This window comes from Ptychodera flava, chromosome 4, assembly GCF_041260155.1.
Source record: "Ptychodera flava strain L36383 chromosome 4, AS_Pfla_20210202, whole genome shotgun sequence".
In the NCBI taxonomy this organism is placed as follows: domain Eukaryota; kingdom Metazoa; phylum Hemichordata; class Enteropneusta; family Ptychoderidae; genus Ptychodera; species Ptychodera flava.
This window is the reverse complement of record NC_091931.1, coordinates 27,447,243-27,468,605: the sequence shown is the minus strand read 5'-3', so window position 1 is coordinate 27,468,605 and position 21,363 is coordinate 27,447,243. Positions and strand designations below refer to the sequence as shown.

The window sequence follows — 21,363 nt, the reverse complement described above, 5'->3', positions numbered from 1 at the left end:
TATGCTGCTTGGCAGTTTTAACACGGGGACAATGTTGAGTGAACGTTGAGTTTAATACATCGACCGGTGGTCAAATTCTGTGTGTGTGTGTCTGTTAAAATTGTAAAAAAGTGTCGGTTAACATTTTTTGAAATCAAGTGACCCTCATAGTCAGATAGTAGTATGTTTAAAAACCATGATCCCTTTTGCAGTTTCCAATTTCACATGACACCGCAATCCCCACCCCTGGGTGTCCCCGGTCTTGTAACATATTGCCGAACGTCCCCGGGCCCCGATGGGTCGGCGGTTTGCAGCCATAGTGCAGTAACTGAAAGCTCCCTCACTGCAGATATATTGTCAGGTCACAGTGTAATATACAAAGAGTTAGGGGTTACTGGCACATTTATGTTATGCTGCAACAACCGGTGCACCAACCGGTCGGCCTTCACTCCACTCGACGTCGCGTTCACATCACAACCTGCTCAGGCTGGGGACGTCGGCAGCCTACCGAGTGACGTTCACTTTGATCTACATAGTCTGTAGGCTTCCTATCGGGACGGCATACTTTCAGGAATTTTACATGCACGTGAGTTGCGATGATTTATCTTCACTTGAATTTTTAAAATGTCCTTGCACTTACGAGCGTTACATGTAAATCACGAGGAAACTGGAAATCCCCGTTTTTCTGATAAGCTTAGCTTATATATTATAATGCACAGTCGCTTGTGAATCGATGGAAACTGTGTGATATGCATTAGAAGTGAAATACCGCTCAGCGGCCGTCGCATATCGATTTACAAGCGACTGTGATATAATGTATCACCGCGTTGATTGCTGTAGTAGTCTGAACGGAAGAATCATAGACAGTGGCTGTCTATCGTAGAATGATACAATGAAATACTGACCGACCAGCGGGAGATAAAACACTTGTAAACTGCAGTGGATGAAAAACGCGCACGTTTCGTGTTCAACCCTTTGTCAGCACTCCCACGTTGGAGTAACGTTGAAATACAAGAAGAGTAGGAAACAAGCAGTCAAATAACGGAAAGATCGAACGCGTTGAAATCAACATTCATTGCAGCTGGCGCTAGTCTATATGCACGAGTGCAGTGCCCAGTTTTAAAATTTTAACTGCATTGGACAATTTTATTGAATTCGCTTCACATTCACTCGACATATTATAAAATGTAGTCTTGATCAATTTCGATTCGTTTTCTGCTTCTATGTGCATTATAAACCTACAGACTCTCATGCGCACGCTCTATTCAGTTCATCTCATCAGCCCCGACGATGCAAGGGATGTATTCCCTTTTTACAATTTATTTGCGCTCGACACATTTCCACAGATCAAAAGGACTTTTAGCACCCGTTAGACACTAGTATATGTAAGTACTTTGTTCATTGCACTGGGTTATACTTACTCTGTATATTTGACAAAGCTAAGCAGCGCGTCAAACCATTAGCAGAAGAAAAAGCATTTTAATTAACGGAGTGTCCATTTCCACGCGCGGGGCAGGAGCCTCGGCCACGTGCGTGAAGGGACTGTGCCTCGGCACTTAATTATTAATGGAAACCATCCCTTCCCGGTGCGAACGCATTCCTCTGGTGTTAACTTATTAACTTACCACGTGTCCTTTAAACCACAGTATTCGCAAAATCATTTTCTTCGAGTTTTCTATTTTAAGTAAGTCTTCCAATACCCGTCATATTTTTTTCTGAATCCCCTACCTCCCACCCATCGTGGCATTTCGACTTGGCTACAATGTACAAGACCGGCTCGTTCATTCCACTTTAACCAAATCGCCACCGCACAGCCGGCATATTATCACATGGCCGTCGAGTTTGCATCACCTGCCCTAACATTTTTACTACATAAAACTAAGGTTTCCGACGAGCTGACACGCACGTCGGCCAATACGTTGTTTACTGTACTAGATGTACACGCTGCAGCATGCTATTATATTGTCGAACATCTTTGCACCAATACTGTGACCGACAGATAAACTTTCATATTACCCGGTGGTCAAGAAACATTTCTGCACACCACCCCGTCACGGCCGGTCTGGTGTGATATATACCAGTTGCTGCAATCATTTCCACGAACGACTCTACCCGTCACAAACTCGAACAGGCCACAATTGTTAGACTAGACACTCTAGCACCAGCTGCAATGAATGCTCAATTCAACGCTTTCGATCTTTCCAGTAGTTGATTGGTTGTTTTTTAACTCTTGTATTTTCACGTTACTCTAACGTGTTTTAGTGCTGACGAAGGGTTGAACCCGAAACGTCCGTGTTTTTATCCTTTGCATTTTTAAAAGTGTTTTATTTCCCGCTGGTCGGTCAGTATTTTCTTGAATGATATGGCTCAAATCCTGTGGAGCGATACATGCTCTTCAGACTAGTGCCTTCTATATCTGTACAACCCTAAAGTATAAGATACATCAGCGCCTTGAAATTCGTAGCAAACACCAGCAAACTAAGACTATATCACACTGCCTCTAAGCTTTACTGTGAATCAGCTTTAACGATACAATACCGTATTGTGGTCAAACGTGCACGGATTATCGCCTAGTTCCTTTTGTTGTTGTTGTTGTTGTTGTTGTTGTTGTCATTGTTGTGTTGTGTTTTGTTTATTTCTGTACATTTTTTGTGAGGAGAGAAATGCTCGAGGTCGTTTTCATCTTCCCTGTAAATTCACACAATGTTGAGCTAAAAAGAGAAGCCGAACTGTCGGTGACAGGCACTCGCAAATACGACGTGAATTCGAAGAATTCAAACCGAAAGTGAATGAATGGACTTAATTCTACGAAAAAGATAGATGTTGTCATCTGTTTTATAACATTTGTGATCAAAGAACTTTTAAATCGGCAACAGACGATACATGAGAGATTCTTCGTTTGCAAGCAAAATTCGTTCATCGCTGTATCCTACTTTGCGAAACATGCACAGGACTAAAACGAAAGTCAAATTTCAGCGATGGAACGTGAAAAGCATCCGAATATGTTAATATGAATTCCTATGTGCAGTTTAACCTGAAATGATAGATACAGTCGGATATGTGCAGAATTGCTCAGGAATTTCATAAATGGTCCAAATTATGTTTACATCAGTATTTCATTTGCCCGATGTATGCGTGTGTTTTGTATATGTGTGCATGTGTGTGCTGTAAATGAGTGACTTCCATTTCTCACATAGTGTCGACTAGCATTCACTGGTCACATTGATATAGAATAGACTAGCATCAATCTTCTGTTTAAGACGGGATTCCTGCCTTTACGGGCTGATTTATACTTTTAAGACTTTTTACCTCCTCCCTCGTAGTGGAGGGGTTAAATGTGGTAAGACACCACAGCTATGGGCCCACAAGTAGGATTGACCCTGCCCTTCGTATGATTAACATCTTCACGTTCAATCTGAATCAGATTGTAGCTAGGGAAGATATTATGAAACAACAAGTATATTAATTATAGTGTTGGAAATTGGCAGGTGTTCTTACATCATCCTAAAATTTAATATGTGCAGTTTAACCTAAAATAATAGATACAGTCGGATGTGTGAAGAATTGCTCAGGAATTTCATAAATGGTCCAAATTATGTTTACAGCAGTATTTCATTTGCCCGATGTATGCGTGTGTTTTGTATATGTGTGCATGTGTGTGTTGTTAATGAGTGACTTCCATTTCTCACATAGTGTCGACTAGCATTCACCGGTCACATTGATATCGAATACACGAGCATCAATCTACATGTTTCAGACGGGATTCCTGCCTTTACGGGCTGATTTATACTTTAAAGACTTTTTACCTCCTCCCTCGTAGTGGAGGGGTTGAATGTGGTAAGACACCACAGCTATGGGCCCACAAGTAGGGTTGACCCTGCCCTTCGTATGATTAACATCTTCACGTTCAATCTGAATCATATTGTAGCTAGGGAAGATATTATGAAACAACAAGTATATTAATTATAGTGTTGGAAATTGGCAGGTGTTCTTACATCATCCTAAAATTTACATATGTCTGTCTTTCTTTTTTCCAAGTGGCTTCCCGGAGAAGATTAAATTCGACTGCTTACTCGGCTTGAACGGCCTATAGTGTAAAAGAAACCATGTCTTCAAGTGAAGGTAAGGACAATGGCTCTGCAAAAATCATAAAACGTATATCCATTGATTTCTTCAAGCATAACTAGGCCTTATTTTGGCAATCTGAATGTTTGTAAGTTGTTTTTTTATTTAATTTCAACGTGTGTTTTCTTTAACTCTGTCTGGGACGTCCGGTGTTATGTTAATTCTAGTTCGTGTTTCCTATAGTTTAAAAGCACACAATCAGACAATGTGGACTTATAAAAAGTCCGTTTATTTTCTCTTCGTTCTTCTTGTGATTTGTTTTTCTTTCAATTTTCACAGGCGTGAATTATTTGTAACCTTGTGATCAAATACCCTGAATAATTTTACAGCTTGAATTGAAAAAATCGAGTAAATGTTCCTTGTTATCTTATGCTTTGATCAGTTTGTAATTTCAACATTCTTTCCCTTGCATTCGATAATGTATAAATTGTTCAGTGGCATTCGCGATATTGTGTAATTGTCTCTTGGGGGATTTGTGATTAAATGAATAAAATGAACCAATTTGTGTCACTTGGAAAGTTGGAATATATTGAGATTCACTATTCTGCAAACAGAAGAAGTAAATAGCATCGTTGTGGGTACAACTATCAGCGTCACAAAAGACAATATTCCGTACATCTTCTATGCAAGTTGTATTTTCACCAGCCTCACTCAATCTAGTGCATTTGAATTTCCAAATTACACAATTAAACAATTGTGTTGGCTTCTTTACAAAATGGCGGCGTTTTCAAGCCTCACAGATTCTCTCACTCACGCATGCAAAGACCGAGAACAGGAAAGTCTGATGATTAGGACGTGAAATGACCTAGGTGACTAGGGAAAAATACTAACTAACAACAATACCATGTTTGGTTGTTTTTGTGTTTGATGTCAATGTGCGAAACCTGTTGTTCTCCCGGCGGGTGGCCTCTGACCTATGTATTACGATTGCAATCATAAAGGAGAACAAAAGACAGAAATACCTCACAATATTTTTAACACCTTAGTTACTCCCGATCTCGGACCTTTGCCAGCCGGGGTTTAAATTCAAGACACTGTGATCAAAGTGTTGTGAATACATCTCCGTTGTCATTGGTATTTTCGAGCTTTCCAGACAGAACGTATTCATTCAGTGGATATAAACTCCAGATTTGTTTGTCTTAAGGACAACTTGTTTATCTGGACAGAAACCCATGTGATATAACATTAGTAACAGCTTAAGGAAACCAGCCCTACACATCGAAACATTAAATATGTCAATAAGGTTTATATTAAAAGAACTTCATAAACATCCGTGACAAGGTGAATTCATATTAGTGAATTAAACAGAAGAAACTGTCACTTACCAAATTTCTGAAACTTGAAGTGATGCAAACTCCCACATTCAGTAATTTCACTCATTTGTATGGGACGTACATAACGCTAAATAGTACATATGTACTAAAGGAAAATTGGACACTCTGTAAAAATAAGGTAAATATCTGAAATTCATGGGCCCATAAAAGGTTGTAAAAAGTCCCAACAGCTAACTGAAAACCCTCGTTCAAATATATTTTAATCAAAATCACATGTTATGTATCAATGTGAATACTCGAATGAAAATGTAAAACAGACATTACTCTTAATTATATTACCATGCCCTGCCCAGTCGCATTTTGATTGGTCGAACTGAACCACGTGACTGACCACAAATACACAGTAATGGTTTGTTTACATGCCCGTGAATATGAATAATAAGATCAACAACTCAAAGTATCGTAACTTTACACCTCAAACGTAAATCATAATCAATCACAAAATAAAATGGAGCACTTGTAGGTCAAGATGAGATACTTTTTTTCTGAAAATATCTCCGGATTTGCCAATTTTTTACAGCGCGTGATAGTGCGTCACGTATTGCTCAGTTTCTGGGGCCCAGTTGTCGTTCGCTCCTGAAATGTTCGCAAACTTTGACGGCTTTCTTGGGTTCGCTGATAATATAATGGAAATAACAGACTCCGCTCTGACCATTAACGTTTATTTGTGGGCGCGGGCTCGAGGAAAGCCAAATTAACGGGCTCGGCAAGCCTCGAGGAAAGCCAAATTAACGGGCTCGGCAAGCCTCGCCCATTAATTTTTGGCTTTCTTATTGCCCTTGCCCACAAATAAACGTTAATGGTCAGCGCGTCGCCCGTTATTTCTATAGTATAAATGAAGGGCTGGCAAAGACTATCCGTGGGCTCGGCAGATAGTGTTGGGCTGACTTAGGTCAGGTAACACCAAGTTTTAATTTAAATCAGAGCACGAAAGGGTTTTAAGACTACCTGTGCAACAAACTATCAGAAGTCGCATGTGTTATTTGACCTCAAGCCAAAACGATGTCCAAAGTTCACAAACTAAGTGGATGAATTACATTTGGCTTACCCAAATATTGCTTGTCAAAACAAACCCAAAGTTTGTGGTACTATAAATCCCTAGCTAGATGAAACAAGAATGACTATAAAAGCCTTTTTTGTTTGTCTTGCGTTCTTCATTTTTAGATACTTTTTAGGAGCCAAAGCCCTACGGGACTTGGCCCCTATTGTATTTACTCTGGATCACTTCAACTTCCTGTTCTTCTTCCGTAAATTCTTTGCAAAGCTAGATCTCCAAAACGTTGCACGCAGCCTTTTCAAACTTGTTGGGTGTATTAGGCATACTGAGTACTGGCGCACCTGAGCCTTCATATTTTGATTGGTCACATGACCTGGCTGTTAATTTTTAATTCCACCGAATTTACATAAAAATTGAAAAATCGAAAATCTATAAAGAAACTTATCAGACCATACTACCTAGATGCTACATATCAAATTTCAAGGTTATTGACCATGCCATTTTTGAGAAGTATTATTTTTCTGAATTTAAATAACCTTTGACCTCTATACCTGTGCACCCTCTCTCGCGCTCTCTCCTTCTGGTGTTCTAACTACTATATTTTAAAGACACAAATTGAAAACACCTTTCCTATTGCATAAGACTTCACCATTGCACACATCAATTCCTCAAACTTTTCTACACAAAAGAGGTTACAACCTCCTCTGACATTTTCCCCGTCAGCCTCTCCCGTGTTCTCTCCCCTGTACCTTCAAATTCTGCCCTGTCAGATATCTTAGTGAAAACCCTGTCATGATACCCGTTCAAAGTAAACAATACTGTATGGTTGGATACTGGTTAAAGCGTGAGCTTTTATATCTACATTTTGTTGAGACTTTGAATTAATTTCATTTTGTTGGTTTCATCTTTTACAATCGCCATGAGATAACCTATGATAATCCAGCAGGGTTGTCAAGGATATGAAAAGTTATACTATTGCTGTATTTTTGTAAATTTTACAAGAACTTGTCTTGACATTTATTACGTTTCGAAATTGGGGGGGGTCAGTCAAAATTTCTGTGTTAGAGAGGGGGTTGCTCAAATTCATCAAGGTTGGCAGGGGGGATTAATTGAAATTTCAGAGTTTCCGATTTAATTCCTCCACCGCCAGGCCGTAAATAATGACGGCTCCGTAAGTCACTTAATAACTATCGTTTCATATGAAACAATGGACGATAATTTAGTAAGGTACAAATTATCCATCAGATTTGAAGTTACAGCATATATTGTACCTATAGTCTAGTGGAGACATCACAATCAAAAAAGGTAGAGTACATCCCAATTCTTTAGTTCATGATGATCGGTTTAGTACTGAGCTAAGTTGTTACAATTTTTGTGACCTTGACCCTCTACAGGCAATAATGTTCATGAAACATTGGCATATACATACTCACTGTCGTACATCGCACACAAACTTTATCGAACATCGCTGAACATGTTTCTTTTGATAATTGATCAAGGGATACAGATATATCTCTGTGTATAGCAGTGTTCAAAGTTGACAACATTTACTATTTATTGGGTTTGGTTGAGCAGATTGCTTGATTTCCAATGGCATGCAAATATGTTTGCAGGTGGATTAAATCAGTCCAAAGTCCCAAACGCGTGCACATATTTTTCTGATGTAGAGACATTAAGTCAGGACTGCTCGTACAATTTCCCACACTCAGGAAAGTACAGTCGTAAACAGTATCATTGTACAGCTAGACCCTGGGCTTCTTGATCTTCTTAAAAGTACGAGCATTTGATAACCTACTGATCCTGACATATGTAAATAGAAAACACTCTATTCTTTTCAGGAATGATAATAACATGGTTTTCAGATTAGAATAAGTACCCAGTTGTAAAATTGTTATTAGCAAATTTCAATTGCCATGGGAATATTAATTTGTAACTGACTTTCCATTTTTGCGAGTGATTTTCTGTGTTCGTGGAAATTTGTGGGCGTCATGCTTTTAAGAAATACGTATTCAAATTGATGCCTTCTAAGCCTAGTATCACAACAAAGGCTTTATGTAAATGACTTTTGAATTTTGTATTTGTTGTGACTACCAGTGACACCGTTTTCAAAGGAACAAAAAAGACTCGGAAAGCTGAGTGTGGCATGACGCCTTGGTTATTAACGTTACGACTGGCAGGGCAGGGTTTGTCAATAGTGCTACTTTCCAGTAACATTACTTCTGGCGTTTTCACATAAATTTAGAGTAAGTTCGCTGAATCTGTCCATCAAATGCTACAGGATTACTATGTCCTACAATACCAGTTAAACTGAGAGAACAGTAGCACAGTGACATCGTATCAACTACGTCATAAGATTACTACCCAGTTGATTTTACATTTCGTCGAATTTATCTTACAATTCACGATTAACAATCGTTATGTTACAGCATTTTCTATCTCCACTGCTTGTGTATGTATTCTAAGAATCTTCACATAACATGATAATTTGTTGATATTCTGGCAAACGATCGACAAGTACTAGTTCTGGAAGGCCTCAAAACAATGTGATATTCCTTTGTAGTTGTTACGATTAGTTCTTCATATCCTAGCCAAACCTTATCACTGTATGGTTCATTTTTTTCAGATGATGACTTCGGCCAGAAACTTCCACCACTGTATTTGTACTTAAAGAGAATTCTCGACAAATATCCGGAGGGTGGTCAGATTCTAAAGGTCAGTTTTCATATCTAGCATATGTAATGCAGAGGTCACGTTTCAGAATCAATGCCTTCATCGTACAGGAGATATGATAATTTGATATAGATGCAGCAAAAGGGAAAACTTGTATTTGTGCATAGTGAATTGACAATTCTTCAAGAAATATCAATATCACTGAAAAGTTAAATAGGCATCCTCGTAGCTACATATTATACACCAAAAACGATAAGAAATTACACATGGTAATTTGCATGCTTATAAATATGAACTACTCTTTATAATCATACATTTATACAAGCTTGGCCATATTGTGGCGATATCAATGGAGAGACATAAAAAGTGTAGAATTAGATTTAAAATGTACATTGGTTTACACTGCTACATATTAAGTCAATACAAAAAGTGATTCCAAATACTTTTTGAAAGATGCTTCCTTATAATCAAAGCAAGTTTTAGGATTAATTTTACTTAACTTTGGCATTTGTGTAGGAAATCATCCAAAATGCTGATGACGCTGGTGCAACTGAAGTAAAGTTCTTGTATGATGACTCAGACTACCCTGTTGACAATCTCTGGTCGGATGACTTAAAGAAGTACCACGGACCAGCATTTTATGCTTACAACAATACAACTTTCTCCGACCAAGATTGGTTAAATATTCAGAGACCCGAGCAGAGTGGTAAAAGAGAGGATCCACTGAAAGTTGGTAGATTTGGACTGGGCTTCAATTCCATCTACCATATTACAGGTATTGTCACGCACAGGCAATTCAGCAGTTACATTATCTTCAATTGTATAATGAATTTACATCTTCCCCAGAACAAAAGTTGAGAAGACAATGACCTGCAGAATTTATGTCTCCTATACCTATTACAACCAACCACAAATGATGATGTAGGTCAAAGGAATGTTAGACTGTTAATTGTGATGGTGTTACAAATTCAAATACATTAATGCAGTAAAGTATGAAAGCAATAGAACTAAATATGTGTTATATTGAATTTCCTTTTCCTTTCTTAATCTTTAGATCTACCAAGTGTTTTAAGTGGTAATTGGCTAGGCATATTTGATCCTCTGGAGAACATCTTCAACTATGATCCATATAAGAACAAGCAGTATACAAATAAACCAGGAAAGAAGTGGAAATTGAAAGGTGAGCTACTTGCACCTAATTGTACACCATACAGTGGTCAGTTTGCGCCCTATGTAGGAGTCTTTGAATGCAATGAATCTTCCTTTGAAAGGGGCTACTTTGGTGGAACCTTATTCCGCTTTCCTCTCAGAAAAGAACCCTCTAAACTGAGCAGCAACATCATATCCAAGGACCGTATTATGGGAAAGGAAGGCTGGATCACAACATTCCAGAATGACATTGACCTTACACTACTCTTTTTGAAAAACATTGAAAGCATATCTATTATGAGCGAAAGGGAAGATACGGAGAGGTAGAGTTGATTCAGGAAGCAAGAATCACTGAGACAACACGCCATCAATTGCGAGGAAGTAAAACAACATTCCTTCAGCAGGTGAAGCAGAACAAAGAATCGGGACCAATGTCTATGGAAATGGAGATAGAATTAACAGAAAAGACGCACAAAGCAGTCAAAAGATGGATAGTGGTCCATCAAGTTAAGAAGTCAGGATTGTCAACAGAGTTAAAGAAGCTGTCTGAAGACAATGACTTGGGACTTATGCCCTGGGTAGGAACTGCTGTAGAAATGGTCGAAGCAAACACTATTCACATCAGTGACGGAAGAATCTTTTGTTTCTTGCCTTTGCCTCCAAGTCAAACCACAGGTCTCCCAGTTCATATTCATGGATACTTTGGGCTTGGTGACAACCGCCGAAGCATCAAGTGGCCTGATGCAGAATCTAAAAATGACAAGACTGCCAGATGGAATCAACTTCTCACATGTGATGCAATCCCAGAAGCTTATGCCCATCTTATAATGACTGCAATCACAGTATTCAAGTGGAAGCCAGACTGCGTTTACAGAGCATGGCCTGATATCCAAAAGGTCACCTCAGAAGAGTGGCAACAAGTTTTCAAGAAACTTTTTTCTCTATTACTTGTGAAAGAGGTGTTCTACAGCAAGGTCTTAGGTGGTAAATGGTTGAAACTAGGTGATGCTGCTTTTGATCATCCAACATCATACAAAAACAAAGGTAATCAAGAAGCTGTGGTTAAAACAATGCTTGACTGCTGCGCACCTGTTGTCACTCTACCACCACATGTGATGAAGTGTTTAGAGCACTTTCGAGTTCACATTAAAAAAATCACACCACATCTTGTGAGACTCTACCTGAGAAAGAATACAAGAACATTAGAAAGCATGGATAGGAAGACAAAGTTGCAGCTTTTAGCCTATATCATTGAAGATGGATCGTATGCAGAATTAGAAGGGCTTCCTCTTCTTCCACTGGCAAATGGAAATTTCATTCCATTTTCCAAAAAGTACCAAGCATCAAAGATTTTTATTGAAACCGAAGAGCACAAACAGTCTCTCCTTCCAAATATGGATGTTGTATTCTTGGATCCAACTCTTTCACATGACCTAAGACTTATGTTGAGGGAAGCCTGTTGTGTAACTCAGCTCACACTCCTGACTCCGACACATGTGCTTGATAATTTATCATCAGCATTGCCATACAACTGGACCACATCAAATGTACAAAACACAGTCATTTGGCATCCAGACAAAAAGGAGAACCACCTATAAACTGGTTAGGTGACTTTTGGTCATGGTTTGAACGGCAACGTGGAGTGGACACCTCTACATTAGAAGGACTTCCACTGATTCCTCTTGATGCTGATACATATTCTGGGCCCATCACTCTACTGAAACTTAAAAAAAATGGTCCATCAGCAATCTTCAAAAAGACATCCAGCTGGCAGTATCAGGCAGTTCTAAATGATGAAATCGCCAGTATCATTGAGAATATTGGTTGTTACATAGTCAGAAACCAGCAAAGTTATCTATCCCAGTCTTCACTTGGTAAATACATAGCATCTCCTGATGTTGATGGTGTTCTCAAAGTCCTGAAGTTTGCTGGACCATTGAAGATTACTCAGCTCATAAAGAATTATCCTCAGCTTTCAAAACAACTCTCAAAATATTTGAGTAAACTTACAAATCTATCGGCTGATGACTTCACATTCCTCAAGCAACTACCATTGTTTCAATGTACAAATGACAACTATCCAGTTTCATTGAACCAATGCAACACGGTTACTCCAAACAACTATTTAGAGTTACCATGTAGAAGAGTGAAACAGTCCCTCCTTGTGTGCGATGAACACAGTGTTTTACAGTTTGCACTGAGTCTTGGAGCTATACAAATACCATTTCATAAATACCTGGAGCAGTATATACTACCAGGCCTTGAAAGTGGGTACTATAGTGAGACAGAAAGCAAAGGGATAATGGAATGGATCACCAATCATTCAGAGTATGATGACATTGTAAAGAGACACAGATGTATACTAACCAAATGTGGTTCCCTTGTGAAACCATGTGATGCCATTGACCCAAATAGCATTCAACTTGTGCTTCTTCTCGGTGATCAATGTGTACCAGCCGAGCACTACTATGAAGGACGTCTACTGAAGCATATCAGAAGAATTGGTATGAAAGCGGAAGACAGTATCAGTTCCACAGAGCTATACAACATAGCCAAGAGGTTAGACTCGTGCAAAAACTCAGCAGATGAAAATAATGTGAGAAAAGGGGGTGCTTTGTTGAAGTACCTTGAAAAATACAGCTGGAAATTGAAGGAGCAAGTGGATGTGCAACGAGTAAGAAAATCTCTATCTCAAAGAATTATGTCCCTGGCATGGATACCCTGCCTGGATCATAAACCAAGCTGGTATATGAACAGTATTGAATGGTTTGGAGTGCAAAACGACAACAATTTAAAACTATTCACACCAAAAGCTGTAACTATTTTTGAAAATTCAATGTTGATTGGAGGAGTTATGCCAATAGTAAAAATGACACACCTGAACCAGCATTTGAAAAACACTTTTAGCTGGACCAATACACTTGATGGAAAAAACTATGAACACGTCAGATGTGTTGTGCGGCAGCTAAAGATGATTGTAAGTACCACTAAAAAGCAACAGCAACCGAATCTTAGACAAATACAAGACACCGTGATTGAAATTTACAAGTTTCTAGCAACATCAGACATCGAACTAGTGAAGCTCTTCATCTATGATGATTCTGCACTTGGTAACTTTGAATGGGTTTGGCACGGCAAAGGATTCACCAATCAAGACAAGGTGGCACTGACACCAAGCTTGGATGTTGATCTACAGCCATACCTCTGCATTCTTCCAGTAGAACTAGCAAGTGAATTTAGAACTTTCTTCCAAGCAATGGGAATACATGATAAGTTTAGTTCAACAGTCCTAACAGATGTTTTAAGAAGTATAAAAGACAGCAATTTAGACAAGGTATCACCTGAAAAATATCATGCTGACCTTAACTTAGCCTGTGCAATACTCAAGGCTATCTCAAGCAGTGGTCCTGTTGATGATGAACTTCATCACAATGTTTTGGTACCTACAAATCAGTCACAGGATGGCAACTTGAAAATGGTGCCTGCTAGCAATTGCTTTTATACAGACCGAGATTGGCTGACAGAAAAACTCGCAGATGATAATTACAGTATCATACATGAAGATGTACCCAATGTAACAGCAAGAAACTTGGGACTCAGGCCACTCAGTCAGCATGTTGCACCAACTGATGATCTTGGATATGATCTTGCGGGTCCACATGAAACTGTCATAAATGCAATTAAACGCAATCTTGAAATATACAAAGAAGGTGTTGGAATTTTCAAGGAGCTTATTCAGAATGCAGATGATGCTGGGGCTTCAGAGGTAAAATTTTTGATTGACCAAAGATCAAATCAGCAAGTACAAGAACGGTTACTTGATCCAGAAATGAAACACTGTCATGGACCAGCTCTATGGGCATACAACAATGCTCTGTTCACTGATGATGATATTAAGAACATATGTGATATAGCAGCAGCTTCAAAGAAGGAGAAACGTGAGAAAATTGGACGTTTTGGCCTTGGTTTTACATCTGTCTATCATGTAACTGATGTACCAAGTCTCCATCAGTGGTCCTTATGTAATGATGTTTGATCCAAGAGTCATTCATCTCAGATCTCGCATCCATAATCCAGCCCAACCAGGAGTAAAACTCGACCTGAGGAATCAACGTCACAGGCAAACGGTGGCAACATATCCACATCAGTTTCAGCCATATTACAGAGTCTTTGGATGTGATATCACAAAGGATAACTACTATGAAGGAACATTATTCCGTCTCCCATTGAGAACCGCTTACCAGGTTAGCCATGACATTGACAATTTGATATCAGATAAAATATATCAAGACAAGACTGCTCTACAAAAGCTTGTTCTGTCCCTGGAAAAGTCGGCACGCACTCTCCTCCTGTTTACTCAAAATGTAAAGAAGTTGTCAGTTTTAGAATTGAAAAGTGGCAGTCATGATGGGAAGGATGCTGTAGAGATATTTTCCATAAATGTGAACTTGGTACAGCAGCTACCAAGATGTATAACCCATGAGTCAGCACTACATCTGGCACCCTTACAGAAACAGGCTAACATCCTCAAAGCAACTTCACAGTGGATGGAACAGAGTAAGCAGAGCCCTCCTGAATCAACACACTTGGTTGCAATCAAGATTACATCAAAACTTTCAAAGTCTACCAAGAAAAGTACTTTGAAGCAACATTGGTTGGTAAGTTCCTGTGCAAGCAATGGTGTATCATTCATGCGGGCAAATCAGCCTGAAGGTCGCAGGCAAGGTGTTTTGCCATGTGCTGGTGTTGCAGCTCTTATGAAACAAAGTGAAGATGGATTGATACCCGATCCTGTTAAAGGGCAGCTTTTCTCTTTCCTGCCTTTAGCTGTACCAACAGGACTTCCTATTCATTTCAACGCATCCTTTGCACTTCAACCAAACAGGCGGCACATATGGAGCAAGGCTACACAAATACATGATGGCAGTGAATGGAGAGAATTTGAAGCAGAATGGAACCATGATCTAATGACAGATGTCCTGTGTAAGGCATTCATCAATCTACTAACAGATTTGGCTGGTATTCATGACCTGTTTGGCAAGTACGACTTCCAGATCCTATGGCCAAAGTTGGATAAATGTGAGAGTGATTTTCATCCTTTCCTTATGGCATTCTATCAGAAGGTTTGTGGTCCAGCTGATTTGCAGCCAGCAGTTATCTACAATGAGTCAAAATGGGTTACACTAACACGATGCCTCTTTGTAGATGAAGATATCAGTCAGTCAAGAATAAGAAATGAAGCAATTACTTTGCTGAATCAGCAGTTGTATCAAAAGAAGGTTGTAACCTTTAATGAGGCTATCACAAGGAGTATTAGAAAGTCAGGTGCTGCAGATCTCCTGGACAAAAACACCTATGACATCAGAAAATTATATACAGAAGTATTTTTTGACTGTATCGATGATATTTCATGTGATATACGTAATCCTCTGGTCACTCATCTTTTGGATATCCGCATGGGTGCACAACAAATCAGATTATTTGATGATCTCCTGAAGAATATTGAATGCATTCCTGTGTCACCAGGATGGTTTGTCTGTTGACAAACCATGCAATCTTGTACATCCTGAATCTCTTGTTGGGGCACTCTTCAAGGAAAGTGATGGACGTTTTCCCTATGCCAAGGAGCTGCAAATGCACAAGCAAGAGAGACTCTTGTCATTGACTGAACTTGGAATGGCAACAACAAGACTTTCTTGGGAAGACATTTGTGAGAGAGCTAGTTCAGTAGTCGATGTGTTAGATACTGATGGCTCACAGCAGCTGTCGAGCGTGTGAAAATAATTCTCAAAGTAATGAACAATGTTATCACGTCTGGATGTGAACCAAGTGTGGATGAGAAAGCAAAGTTATCCAACATTGTCTTTCTTCCAGTTTTACAAAAGCCACGGGACTATCCATTAAAGTGGTGGGCTAATAACTCAATATCCTGAATGGTAGGAGGCTATATGGATGTAAAGCTGTCAATATTGTTGGATCTGTGGCTGCGGTACTGGATGAACACCTGCTTGACAGAACCTTACTTACAGACGATGTAATGGATATACTTGGCATAAAAACTGAAGTGCCGGTCAGTGAGGTTGTCTCCCAATTGGAAGAGCTGATTCAGTGTCAAAATCCCAAGGAGACCCTTGATGTATGCAAATCAGTTTATCAATTATTGGAGACCAAACTCTGTCGGTCGTCAAGGTCCGATACAGGAAAGGAGATTTTCCACATCATTGAAGGCCAGGAAGACACCGTGAACAAGCTGAAGGTGCTGAAGATGTTTTGGGTATATGATACATTTGTCAGTGCTGATAAAATGTCTTTTCAGTGGACAGAGAATACTATGCCTTATCTGTATAAAGTTCCAAGAGAAATAATTCAGTATAAGAAGTTGCTGAGTACGTGTGGTGTCCGTGAGGAATTTGAAGTAAATGACTATATAAATGTGTTGGAAGAACTTAGACACAACAGGAGAGAACACCCACTTGAGCCACCTGAATGTAAAATAGCACTCATACTACTGCGTGAACTCTGTGAAAAGACTATTAGCAATGTTGACCTAGAAGACAAAGACGTATATGTTCCAGACAATAACAATGTTTTGAGATCAAGCAAAGACTTGACATTTAATGATGATGCACCATGGCTGCAACAAAGTAGCCATTATACTTTTGCTCATGGGGATGTCCCATGGTCTCATGCTGAAAAACTGGGTATCGTTGCTGCAAGGTACAAGAAAGCACAAGAGTTTTCATCCTTAATGGGTTTTGCACATGAATTTGGACAGACTGAAGAACTTACCAACCGCCTGAAAGATATCCTGAAAGCCTACCCAGGAGGTTCTGAAATATTTAAGGAACTGCTCCAGAATGCAGATGATGCCAAAGCCACTGAAATTCATATCATATATGACCAAAGGTCACATCCATCAGAAATGATAGTCGGTGATTCATGGGCAACAATGCAGAAACGTCCAGCAATATGTGTGTACAACAACAGAGTGTTCAGCGATGAGATATTAAGGGTATTCAACAGGTCGGTATTGGTGGTAAAAGAAGTGATGCAGAAACAACTGGACAATATGGCATTGGTTTCAATTCAGTATATCACCTAACAGACTGCCCTACATTTATCTCTGACAATGAGAAACTTGGAATATTCGATCCACACCTGAAATACATCACTGGTGCCAGTGTAAACAAACCTGGTATACTTTTTGATCCAGTTAGTGAATTGCAAAGTAGCTTCAAGGACATGTTGAGTGGCTATCTTGGAGACTTTATCAAATTGGAAGGGGGAACGCTCTTCAGATTCCCACTAAGACAGGAAGGCGATGCTTCTGACATATCGAAGAGCACATATGGACCATCAGATGTGAGAGAACTTATAAGACGGTTTCAATCTAAAGCCTTTGACAGTCTTATGTTCCTCAATCACATAAAGACCATCAAACTCTCAGAAATAACTATCTCTGGAGAACTGAAACAGCTATACATGGTTGGAGTAGAAATGACAGAGAGTGATACTCTGAAACGAGAAGATATGGCAAAGCATATTTCACAACATAAGAATACAACAGTGGTTGAAATTCCAGTTAAAGTAACTGACTACCTTCTCGGTATTAAGGATTCAAAACATCGAGAAGAAGACTGGTTGATAGTCCAACAGTTCGGTTTTTCAGAGAGACCCGACGAACATCTGGCCCATGAAGATATTGGAAAACTTCTCCCAAGAGCTGGAGTGGCAGCCATGGTTGCAGACCACAATCCTGTTGCAACAAACCCCTTTCCTACGTACGACCTGGCATGTCATCACCTATATCTGCTGCAGAGAAAATAACCAAGCAAAAGTATGCATACTGTTTCCTTCCACTTCCAATAGAAACCAATTTGCCTGTGAATGTTAATGGTCACTTTGCCTTGGACAGATCACGCAGATACCTATGGAGAGATGAAGGTCCTAGACAAAGCTTTCGGGGTGCATGGAATGAACAACTAATCAGCAAGGCATTGGCTCCAGCATATTCCACCTTGTTAAGTGTTGCAGCTCAAAAGTATGTTGTAAATTTAAAAGAGGACAGTGATATGGATGAAGTGAAATCAAAGGATTTGGAATGGTACCATGGCCTTTTTCCATTAGTACGGAAAGAGGTTGCTGAAGTGACAGGAACAAGAAAAGGGGAGTGGACTTTTCTTGCAGAACAAACAATGGTGTACATTGCCTCTATGCGTGTGAAAGTTTTACCAATGATCAAGCACAGTGGTTTAGATGAAGAAGTCATATCATGGCATGAACCAGTCAATGAAGATAACAGTGTGTTCTTTGACTCGTTAGAAAGGGGAAATACAGGAAAGCTGATAAGATCATTCTTAATGGCATCTGGTTTCAACCTCCTTGCCTCACCTATGACAATACATGACTCCTTCTTGCACTCTGGTGTTAAAGTGCATGAGGTGACCCCAGTATCTATTGTGGATTTTATGCATTCTGACCCCTGTGCAGTAGGAGACCTACCTTGTGGTATTGATGTTTCAACATACAAAACTGTCAAATCATACCTTGAAGTCTTGAAGTATGTCCTCACATGCATCAAAGATCCAAAAGAGTTGATAGGACTTCCACTCCAGTTATGTGCTGACAATACAGTCGGTGTTTTCGGGACTTATGATGCACCCTATCTTTCTGCGTTTACTGATCTGTTACCATCTCTAAAACACAAATTCCTCAGTCCAGACATTTACTTGATTTTATGGAAATTCATGGACAGACTTGACTCTTCTATTACTGTTAATGTCTGGAAAGACCTAACACCTCATGAACTTAGTCAGCATCTGTGCAGTGTGCTTCCAGATGAATGGAAAAATGTCCCTCACAGTATCAAACTTTCAGATGTGACTAACAAAGAGATATATGTTCAATGGCTGCAGCTGCTTTGGAAATATCTTTGTGCAAGAACAGATGGTGATCCACTACATCACCTGCAGTCATGGCCCATAATACCGATCACAGAGTCATCACTGATGTCACCGTCAAATGGAAAGCACGTTCTCAATTTGTTTTCGAAAGAAGATGAATGGGGTTTTCAGTTACGTGTTGTGCAACTATTAAGGAAACTGAGATGCCCAGAGGTTTCAAAAGAAATCATTGAACACATACTGTGTACAAAGGAAATGGTGGCAAAGCTACTCCAACCATATGTGGTATCTCCAGAAGAATGCAAGGATGTCTTGTCACTGATTGACTATTTGATGGCTAATAGGTCAATCTCTTTTGACAGTATTAGTATACCTGAGGCTGAAACCTTCCTTCAATACTTTCAAGAGGAAATTAAAAGTTACAGCCAACAGCATATTGACATACTGAAGAAGCTGCCACTTTATGAGAAACACAGTGGCGAATTAACAAGCCTGTACAGTTATAGCAAATGCCATTTGCTATCTGGATCATTTCCAGAAGTTCCTGATGGCCTGTGGAACAAGTGCAACTGTGTTTTCTTATCTCCTAAACATCATCTTCAGTTGCTACTTCAAGGTATAGGAGCATCTGCTATCGACGTTTTTGATGTGTACAAAATGTACATCATCCCCAATTTCCACATATTTTCCCATCAATCTCGAGTTGCTCACCTGAAGTACATAAGAGATACATTGGTACGAACCCATTTGAACAGCGAGCAAAAAGAATACATCATAAGAATCCTTTCATCAGTTGAATTGATTCCCTCAGAAGATGGCCTGCTGAAAAGGGCTGACTATTTCTTTGATCCAAACAACAAAGTGTTTATGGAAATGGAGGATAAATTCTATCATCTACCAAAAGACTTCGCCAATGATCACCGATGGATAAACTTTTTAAAAAGACTTGGTTTGAAAACAACAGTGACGAAATCTTTGTTTCTGCAATATGTCAATAGAGTTGCTGCCTCAGCCATAAGTTGCACATCTGCTGCTCTTAAACGAATTCTAGATAAATCGAAACTGCTAGCAGATGAACTTGACTGCAACAATGACTTGCGTACACCAGACACTTTTAAAGAAATTTCAAAAATCAAGTTCATTCCATCAGCGCGAGTCAGAGATAACTTACGTAATATACACCCTCCATTTCTGAGAGAAGGCACTGATGTCGTACCCTTTATCTGCTATAATGGTAACATATCTGAACATCATATGGAATTAGCTTGGACAAGCTGTTTCCTTCTACCACACTGGGCAATACCTAGACGATATGAATATATAAGCGACAAGGAGGTGGACTTACATCAATATCTTGGCATATCAGATAAACAATCACTTGACAGTGTCATAAATCATTGTCAAAATATTTGTGACCGGATGGCAAAGCAAAACTGCCCTGAAACTGAAGACAGTGTTCCCAGGAAGACAAGGGAGACTCTGTCGTCTGTGTTGATTAAGATATATAAATATCTGCAACAAAACATAAATAACACACATTTGAAGACAAGGCTATCTAATACACCCTTAGTACTGGTTGATGATAATAAAATGCTTGTACGTGCCAACCAACTTGCTTACAAGCTTGGCCCACTACCCAGTGATGCCCTACAGCCATATATGTATACACCACCACGAGCTCTTGGGCCATATGACGCACTATTCCAACAACTGGGAACTGAAGAGAATGCAACATTTCAGCAATATGCATGTGTTCTAGCTTCAGTCAAAGACAGATGCAAAGACAACACTATGCATCCAAATGAGAAAAAGAAAGTGCTATTGGCTGCAAAGGCTTTGTTTCATTACCTTAGTGATGAGACATATGAAAACAACAGTGAGAGTGTCGACAGGCTCTACTTGCCAAGTACAACCAATAAGCTTAAGTTATCTACTGAATTATATCATGGCAGTAATCATTTGATACATCGAATTGACCAATCAGAGTATGATTTCATCCTGCCTCTTACTGAATGCGGATGTGATGAAAGGAAGGGAAAGATGAGTGTTGACCTACTACCAGAAAAACACAGGCCAAAAGATGTTGGAAAGGTCGTATCTGAAAAATAAGCCTTAATGCCAAGCCATGTATTGCAGAGTCTTGTGATTACATCTGCCACTTCAAAGAAATGCTGAGCAGTGAAGAACTTAACTTGGCTTTAAAAAG

General features: G+C 39.5%; 3 protein-coding genes across 3 annotated transcripts; all 3 read left to right on the top strand.

The window, feature by feature from the left end:
• The first annotated feature begins 435 nt into the window (after window positions 1–435).
• LOC139131346 (sacsin-like) lies at window positions 436–10,742 on the top strand. The gene is made up of 5 exons (XM_070697360.1): window positions 436–565; window positions 4,018–4,101; window positions 9,059–9,147; window positions 9,622–9,880; window positions 10,160–10,742. The coding sequence occupies exons 2-5, from the start codon at window positions 4,086–4,088 to the stop codon at window positions 10,579–10,581; spliced, it is 786 nt and encodes a 261-aa protein (XP_070553461.1). The 5' UTR covers window positions 436–565; window positions 4,018–4,085; the 3' UTR covers window positions 10,582–10,742.
• LOC139132196 (sacsin-like) lies at window positions 10,686–17,356 on the top strand. Its single transcript, XM_070698586.1, has 4 exons — window positions 10,686–11,518; window positions 11,773–14,192; window positions 14,332–15,784; window positions 16,195–17,356. The coding sequence occupies exons 1-4, from the start codon at window positions 10,686–10,688 to the stop codon at window positions 17,354–17,356; spliced, it is 5,868 nt and encodes a 1,955-aa protein (XP_070554687.1).
• A 970-nt stretch (window positions 17,357–18,326) lies between these two features.
• Window positions 18,327–21,266, top strand: LOC139132195 (sacsin-like). The gene has a single exon (XM_070698585.1). The coding sequence runs from the start codon at window positions 18,327–18,329 to the stop codon at window positions 21,264–21,266; it is 2,940 nt and encodes a 979-aa protein (XP_070554686.1).
• Window positions 21,267–21,363: the final 97 nt, after the last annotated feature.

What these genes read in the sequence shown, in the direction of transcription:
- LOC139132196 (XM_070698586.1), top strand. Translation starts at nt 10,686, where the DNA reads ATGTCTATGGAAATGGAGATAGAATTAACAGAAAAGACGCACAAAGCA. An exon ending in TATATCATTGAAGATGGATC is followed by an intron (nt 11,519 to 11,772) that starts GTATGCAGAATT and finishes ATTTATCATCAG; the next exon opens with CATTGCCATACAACTGGACC. An exon ending in ATTCCTGTGTCACCAGGATG is followed by an intron (nt 15,785 to 16,194) that starts GTTTGTCTGTTG and finishes CCTGAATGGTAG; the next exon opens with GAGGCTATATGGATGTAAAG.
- LOC139131346 (XM_070697360.1), top strand. An exon ending in AGGGTGGTCAGATTCTAAAG is followed by an intron (nt 9,148 to 9,621) that starts GTCAGTTTTCAT and finishes GCATTTGTGTAG; the next exon opens with GAAATCATCCAAAATGCTGA. An exon ending in TTCCATCTACCATATTACAG is followed by an intron (nt 9,881 to 10,159) that starts GTATTGTCACGC and finishes CTTAATCTTTAG; the next exon opens with ATCTACCAAGTGTTTTAAGT.
- LOC139132195 (XM_070698585.1), top strand. Translation starts at nt 18,327, where the DNA reads ATGGATGAAGTGAAATCAAAGGATTTGGAATGGTACCATGGCCTTTTT.